Genomic DNA, 8,699 nt, shown 5'->3' with positions numbered 1-8,699 from the left:
ATTGGTGTTTCATGCCAGTCACTGAGGTGCCGGCCATAACTTCACAGGGCCCTATCAGGACACTCTGGCCATCAGGGCCCTATCAGAACACTCTGACATCACCGGGCCCATATGGCAAGAAGGTTCATTGGATAACAGCTCATGCCTCCCTGGGAGGCTGCAGGACAGCCCCACAGGCTCTCCCCACACCCCAGCACTGCTGGCCAGCCCTCTGGGCTCCCCTGCTTCCTCCCACAGGCGTGTCAGAGGCAGTATTTGGCTCAGTTGGCCAGTTATCTCCTTTTTCTCCTTCCCATCCAAACCATTCTATGTTTCTACGATTCTGTGTTTAGTTCTTAATGCCAAATTTATCATCCTTTATCAAGCTATGATAGTAAAGAAGAATTTCCTACACCATCTATCTCTAGCCAGTGTTTTAGATTTGTCTTAGGGGGTCAGAGTTACAAAACAAAAATTACAGTATGTTATCCCTTTTTATGCCGTGTTTGTGCTTTGGGTACTGGCTTTTTAATGGTTAATCAAGGTCCAAGGCTATTTTCCTACTAAAAACGGGAAATGCCTTGCTTTTGGCAGCTCTGTTCCCCCTCTTTCTCAAGGTTAAAGCTTTAAGCATTGAAGAGAGAAGCTTGAAAGTATCACCCCGTTTACAGAATTCCTGCGGGAACAGACAGTAATCACAGAAGTTCAGCAGTTCAAAATCAGTCTTGACTTTCCACAAAGCATCCCATAAACTACTTGCTTTCTATTAAGCAGAAAATAAAATACATTACTTGGTGGTCCAGCATGGGCAAGAATTTATTTTTTTTTTTATATTTCTCATGCTATTTCAAGATCCATCCTAAGTAAATGAAAAACAAAGGAAAAAAATTTCAAAGCATTTCCCATCTTTCATTAGAAACTTTATTACATTAACCTACAGGTATATGAAGTGAAATAAATGGTAGCAAAGGGGAGAATGGTGAACATCAGTTATCTTTGGAAAGTAGATACATTTGCACAACAAAACACTTTTTTTGTTACAGCTAAGAAAAAAAGCCAGGCATACTTCATAGCTTTTCTTTAAAAATATATTACAGTTCAATCATATCAAAATGAAGTCTTGTGGGCTAAAAAATTGAAGATAAAAGAGTTAGGTTCAGTGCTGTAGCACTAGTATGAGTGTACCAAATGTCAAGATTTTCTGTACCGTAATTAATAAACATGCACCCATTTTTTCAGTCATTTAAACAACTATATATACAATCTTCAATATAAAGCATTTTTGTCAACATTAGCTCTATATTCTTCAGTCTGGACTTTAGAACTTCAGTATAAGGATCATTAGTTGGACACATATCTAATACAAAATTCAGTTGTAGTCGCAGTACTTGGAAAATATATTTGAAATAACATTTCCCACTTTTGATTTTGTTTTATCCTAGCTTCACTTCAATATTAACTTTAATTTGCAGATTGTCTCAGCAGAAAGTGTGGATAAAGTTAAATCATCTTTCCCCTGTAAACTGCATGGGCATTTCCAATTAAAATTAATGGGAGTTCTCTGTGTATATCAAGATAAGGACAAATATTATGTGTAACAGTGTGTTGCGATTAGAAGTCTTTCATATAGTAAAAAGCCTTGAGGCTCATTATGCTTCTAAATGACCAGAATTAATATGTCTACATTATTTAAAACCTAAAGTTTATATCCACTACTTACTTTAAAATCAGCTATTAACTTTGTGCAGCATTTTGCACTTTATTAAGTTGATAACAAGTTGCTAGGGGGTAGCTATCTCCATTTTCAATGCTATGTTTCTCACTGTTGTAATGTGAGTATACCAAGGCAAGGCATCTCTTTCCATTCCTGTCTGTTGTGAAGCCAATCCTCTGAGCAGATGGTGTTTGCTAAAATTATTATATCAGCTTCCTCATTAGTTCCCATGACAGTATAGTACGCATTTTCAGAAATGTTTAAGTTCTCTAAAGAGCATACTGGGATCTACAAAAAGGGCTATATCACAGTCATGAGGATTGAACTGGGAGTCTCTTAAACTGACAGCAGACTGTACTCTGGAGCAAGCCTCTCTGGCCATCCAGGAGACCAACAGGGTTGCTAATGCAAGTCCTATAGGATTTTTTCCTCTGGAACGGTACATGGCTATCATTTAACAAGAATGTGTTACCCCTGCAGGCAATATGTTTTCTGAGTGTCTACCAATGACCATTCACTGAAGTAAATTCAGAAGTCATTTACTTGACCTATATGTATTGCAAATCCGGCTCAGCTTTATGCAGACATTGCTTATGCTGACTACACAGCAGGAGTTTTACCCAGAAGGTAGACTTTGGTAATGTGTATATTTAAAACATACACAATAGGCAAAATTGTTAGAAACTCACATGGTTTCATGAGTATTTGGCTGAATATATCACTTGAGGATATGTGACATGCTGGGAATTTTCAAACAAATACAATTTATTCAACTCTTGACTTTCTCATATAAAAAAAAGAACGTTTATGTTATGAAGATTAATTTATCTAGTGGTCTCCAAATTTTACACAGAGTAAGAAAATAAATTTTTGTGAGCCCACAATTGCTAAATACAGCATTTTCTATTCAGAGAAGAAAGGTTTTATTTTAAAGTCTGTTTCACACAGTACAAGTACATGTATATACCAGTAGCTCTACATGTTATCTATATGAACAAAAACCCAGTCAATACTTTGTCGTATGGAGGGATTAAATGGTAACTGGCTTTTGAAATCTTGTACTTAGTTTCCGTACTTGCAAAATCCAAACATAATAAAATTATTTATTCCAAGGATATACAAGAAATGCCTAAGGAATTGCAAAACAGCCAGTGCTCATGGCTAGCAAGAACTAAGAACGTTACAGGGCACTTTATACAGGCATATACCTTCTCAGGCTTGGGCACATCCACAATTATGTCTTCAGATGCAGATCTCTCATTTATCACCACTTCAGTTACAACAAATAAAAGCAAATTGTATTTCCACTTCAGCTCTGGGGTTCCTTTGAAAAAAACTTCCCAAAGTTTTTTCAGTTTTTCTTCCAGTGGATCCTCTGTTACAGTTAGTATTCCAAAGGCAACTGTCTGTGATTTTCTTAGGAATGTATCAGTGCTGTCACAACAGTGATAATTCTCTTGTCTCAGACTGTGTTGCAGTCCAGATGTAAAGATAAAAATGGTTGTGGCACTCCCTGTGCTAAGCCAGAGAGCACATACACCAAACTGTTGACCTATTGACTGCCCTTCATATTGTTATAGTATATCACAGGACTCAGGTGCCAAAATGTGACGCCAATACAGACAGAAGAGAGGACTAGTGCTTCCCATTATATGCAGCCACCTGTATTCTTTCTCCGTCAGTCAAGGATATACCAACCCTCAGGAGAAGCTATTCAGAAGAAGGTACAGTTACCTCCAGGCAGGGTGGAAAGGCTGCTGGGGTTGCATGTTAGCAGGTAGCATCATAGACATCAGCAGCAGCCAGAAGTAATATTGAAACATCATTTTTAGGTTCCTAAAGGTAACTTTCCACTGAAAGAGAATCTCCAGTCTATATCAGCCATTTTATTTTGAGGCTGACATGTCTGAGGGACAATTTTGCTTCAATGGATGGGTACCTTGGCAAATTCAATTTGCACCAAATTGCACAGTTCATAACAGACTGTTTTGGAGGGAGAGAAAGGAGCCTTTGGAAAGATGGTCTCCATCCATACAGTTGACAGAACTTTAAAGGAGGACTGTTTTTTTCACTTTCCTTCTACATTCTTGTTATTATCCTTTACAAAAACACCTTGGTTTTTTTTTCCTCAAATAATCCATTAAGTTAAACTATTGTATATTAGACAACCACCTCTGATAAACATCAGTATGACATGAATTCTTACTTTAATCCTCTCCCTCTGCCCAGCGGTCCCTTTAACCAGACAAAACAAAGGCCAGTTGGCAAAAATGCAAAAGAAATTAACACAGAGTAGAATATTTTTGTAATTACAAGCTAGATCACTAGAAACACAGACACACAGCATAAAAATGGGAGACACAAGTTAATGAAGAGTGGGGGGTACATGTATCGTATTATTAGCAATGCAAAAGACCAGCTTAAGCATGTGTTTCCATACATCAACTATAAAAATGAAAAGGTGCCTTCTTAGCAAGTATGCACAGAGATTGCTTAGTTATTTCTAAGAAAAAAAAAAAATCAGACCACTTTGCTATTTTTATCCTATATTACAGTTACTATTACTACCTGTTTATAAAATGTAAACCTTTCGTTGCAGTTAAGATTTACAGCAGTCATCACCTTTGTCCACTCCTTACATAATCAGTCCATGGTGACAAAAATAAACTGATTTAATTTACATATTTTATGAAGTAATTACTGATATGTTATGGATTATTAGCTCTGTATGGCAGAAATAGTGGTCAGAACTGCAACATATGGAGCTGAAGGGTAGCAAAAGATTTGCTGAAGACTGGTGCTGGGTCTGGAGTACCAAGAGATCTTGAGGCATCATATAGTACTGGTGTACGCAATGTATGGCCACCACCAGTAGCAAACAAAAAAAGCCTGATGATTGATTTCCCAAACTGCTGCAGTATTGTGCTTACTTATCCCCATCAAATCTTGTTTCTTAATATTGGACTGATGACCAAAATTGAAGGTAAAATTTGGCAAGGCAGTTTTTTCTTCTACATAACTAGTGATTCAGATCACCTGTACAAAGTAAATTGCACTGTCCTGGGAGTATTTCTACTCTGAAATGTGACAAACATGAAGTCTATATTTAAAGTTGCTGAAATGGGATGTTATTAAAACTGATCTGCAAACTAATATTTTTAAGCCAGTATATTACAGTATAAATGTGTTGCATACCTGTTTCTATAAAATTTACTGCCATGAAAAAAAGAATGATCAGGATCCCCAGAGTGTGGCATTTGTCCATCTGTCACTTTTATACACAATACAAACCTCATATTGAGATTCTGTTTAATGTACAGCAATTGTCTGCTGGACAGATTAGGAGCCAAATATGGTGGTAAACTAGACGAAGGAGCACGACCATGCCACTTCGCTCCTTGAGAGTCCCACTGTGCTATACATCAGCTTTTGGGGTCATTCACTGCTGCCCTCCTTCGTAGACGATGTGGGGCTATCTCGAACTGGTAGCAAGTCATAATGACATGGAATATGGCTGTTTTTTGGAAGGTCATAAGGATCCTGGCTGAAACGTCCGCTGCTGCTGAATGCTCCCTGGACAACACTCACCGTAGGTTCTGTGACAGAAGAGAGCACATGCATTCAACACTAGAAGTGGCAAACAGAACACAAATACTGTATTTCGTTTCAGTTTGCACTACAAAATATCCTCTCTTTTCTGCTTCAGTATAAAGTTTCCTTGTCATGCTGAGTCCTGAAACGCAGGTGTAGAAACAAAGGTTGATGTTGACGTGTTTTGGCTTTACACTAGGTTACACCTGTGGGCTTGCAGCAGGGTTCTGCCACAAGGATATTTACTGACAGGAGCAAGTTGACCAGCATCAGTTCTTTGTGTGTGGACAAACTGAAAAAAAAAAAAAGCTGAAATTTGGGGCATTTAATCAAGACTTTGTAGAAATCCTTAGAAACACAATTGGGATATTGGTAGATTTCAGAGGACTCTCTGGGGACAGAAAAGGAAAATGGTATCCTACGGCATGTGACATACAGTGTATTCCAGTCTAGAGACCATTAGGATAGCTACCATTCCACAGGATCCCAAAGTTTTCTTCAACTACAGTAACTGCAGTAATGCAGTAAGTACATAGGACCCACATCAGTGAAATACCGCATCTGTTGATGAAGATGCAGTTTCTTCTGATAAAGAGGAGGAAACAGATCTGTTCTATCCCTCCCATACACTTACTCCAGCTGTGTTCAGTACTTAACAGGCTGATCTGGAGTTGAATTATCAAATGCATTCAAATGCTAAGCTTATCTTATATTGTTGTTTAAAGAATAGCTTTCAAACCAGGGAAATTCAGAAGTACCTCTAGGTTACAGAACAGAGCTGAAGGTGTCTCAAAACTCTGTTCTTGTGAATTACACCACTTATCTCAAAAGGAAGAGATTGTTGTTACAGCTTTTGAGCAGAAAATAGAATCTGAACGGATCATCATTTTTTTTCAGTGATTTGTCATGTGTTATGATTAAATCAATTCAAAGAAAAAAACAAGTCCTGTGCTCTTTGTTCTTAACCTTCAACATCTAGAAGCAGATTTTGTACTTACCGACTTCATAAACATTCTTATTGGCTGAAGCAGAGGTGGTGATCTCAGCATATGGGGAGTCCCTGCGTGCTGGTGACTTCATTTCAACATATCCGCATTCTGAACTTTTTGGTACAAGAGCTGGTGGGTCTTTTATAGTAGCATAGGGGTTCTCAGAACTACTTAATGAGCAATTACTTAAATTGTACTCTGAGTTCTTTACTAGATCTGCAAAATGAAAGACATTACTCTATCAAGCATGCTACATACTTTGGACATTGCTAATAGACAGGACATTCTTTAATTTTGAGTTCTAAAAAGTCACTTATAAATTAATATGGAAATGGAAACCAGTCATAAGGCTTCAAAATTGTAATACAGCAATTAATGAAAGCACCTCTACTGCTATGCTCTTTTATGGGCTTGATCTTGCCATTAGCAAATTTCTGTTGCAAAGTCTAATCACCTTCAATCCAGGTTAAAATAGTAACTGGGATACTAAATAAGGATAATGCATAGAATCAATTTTCAATAGGCACTTCGGAATACTTTTTGCCTTTCCAAGTCCTGAACTCAGGACACTGTTACAGTAAGTGACTTAAGACTGTTCCCAGTAGCGATGTCTGGGCAGATGGTAAGGTGATTTCTAGGGATGCCCTGTTTGGTGCAAAGTTTTGAGGATGCAGCCACACTAGAAGAGTAACCAGCTTCTTATAAGTTTCTGTAAGAGTCACATAGGAGAACTGAAAGGAAACATCAGGTGGCTTGTCATTTCAGGATTTAACTGACGGACAGATAACTGTCATTTAAGAGATTTATTTTCTTACACGGGGAAGAGATTTTGTGATGTCCTTGTTACTTTGTGTTGCTTTTTGATATGCCATGTTATTTAAGCTTTAGAGCTGAGACGTGCTCAGCTTGTTCCTTGCTCTGAATATCCAGCATGAGACTGACCTTGGTGAACCTGTCAGTGAATAGGTGCTCATAACTTTGTCACTCCTTTAAGATCTTTTAAATTGAGCTTCCCCTAATCTTCCAAAACCAGGAAAAGTCAGATATAATAAATAACTCCTTCAGCTTAATTGTCCTGTATTATACACAAGGTGACAAAGCAGCTAGCTTTGTCTACATTTTTAACTCATCATTCATATGGACTTAGCTACATTTTTTTCATTGTTTGGATATCCAGGCATTCTAGTCACCCTTAGCATACCTTAATCATATAACAAAAATAGTGACACACACCAGTATGGTCCAGTATAAAGTCTTAAGAGGAAACTGGATAATTCAAAAGATCAAAATGTCATCACTGAATTTCTGAAGCTTTTCATTCCTCTCTGTGTATTCATATTTTTGTATCCTTTCCAAAGCCCTGCAGTGAATTTGATGAAGCACTGCAGGCTTGTAGACCATGCCAGTTGCAAGGGGAATTGGCTCTCTTTTAAAGCCTTTCATCAGACGCAGCATGCATCCTTACCTGCCTCACTAGGCTGAATTCAAGGGCCATCCCCCTTCTGCTTTCTAGAATAGAGCCATTTTGTGACTCAAGCATTACAGAAGTATTGGATGTATATGGCACACAGAGGAATTAGAAAGGCTTGGTTTATTGTTGTCTTTGGTTTGGTTTTTTTTAAACCCTCCCCTCAAAAAAGAAAAAAGAAGCAAACAAGCTTCATGCATTGATACAGTGTAGGAATAATTTAATCCAAAATTATTGTGTATTATCTACACACAGAAACCAAAGATAATTTAGAAGAGTAAACTGAATGTCTATGCCATGTCATCTAAATGCATCAGAAAATAACCTCACCTTTCAGGGACTTTCCCAAATATACCCTATCAAGTCCAAAAGCACCTGAGAAGAAATGACATAAAAACAGAGTAGTTTTAAAATCAAAGAAAAGTGATTAGATAACAATTTCTAAAGCTTAAAAAATTGCTTTGAGACTAATTTCTACCTTAGCAAAATAATTCTCTTATAAGCACTGTGAGACTGCCCAGTATAGGGTTACAGAAGCATTGCTTTGCACACTTTCAAACAGTAGATCCCTGAACAGGGAAGGTGGTTAAGGTCGTAAGGGACCATTAAATTGTCTTGTTTGACCTCACTTATGTCACAGGCCATCACATTTCACTCAGTTACTCTTGAATGAGCCTAATAACCGCTGTTTGATTAAAGCATGTTTTTTCTCTGGATAAACCATATCTATCAGAAAGGTGTCCCATCTTGACCTGAAAAACTCAGGGTATGCAAAATTCAGTCCAATTCATGGTACTTTGCTTCCAAAGTTAATCCCTCCCACCGTGTTGTCCAAGACCACTCTCTTACAGTCCCATGACCTGCAGGAATGGCCTAAACACCCACCACCTAAGTCTACAGCTTTGCAATCATCTGTTAGTAACAGATTTCGCACAATGGATCCCAGTATAAACATCAG

The 8,699-nt window shown here is 37.9% G+C and overlaps 1 protein-coding gene across 1 annotated transcript in view; it reads right to left on the bottom strand.

The window, feature by feature from the left end:
* Positions 1 to 5,128: 5,128 nt before the first annotated feature.
* MEGF10 (multiple EGF-like-domains 10) overlaps positions 5,129 to 8,699 on the bottom strand; it is a gene marked incomplete at its 5' end in the record, with an annotated part of 70,021 nt that continues 66,450 nt past the window's right edge. The window contains 3 exons of the mRNA XM_010082048.1: positions 5,129 to 5,289; positions 6,283 to 6,489; positions 8,072 to 8,116. Of these exons, the coding sequence (XP_010080350.1) occupies positions 5,129 to 5,289; positions 6,283 to 6,489; positions 8,072 to 8,116 (413 nt within the window). The remainder of the gene's footprint in view (positions 5,290 to 6,282; positions 6,490 to 8,071; positions 8,117 to 8,699) is intronic.

Source organism: Pterocles gutturalis, unplaced genomic scaffold (genome assembly GCF_000699245.1).
Source record: "Pterocles gutturalis isolate BGI_N339 unplaced genomic scaffold, ASM69924v1 scaffold11569, whole genome shotgun sequence".
NCBI lineage: Eukaryota > Metazoa > Chordata > Aves > Pterocliformes > Pteroclidae > Pterocles > Pterocles gutturalis.
The sequence above is the reverse complement of the archived record's forward strand: the minus strand, read 5'-3'. Positions and strand labels throughout refer to the sequence as shown.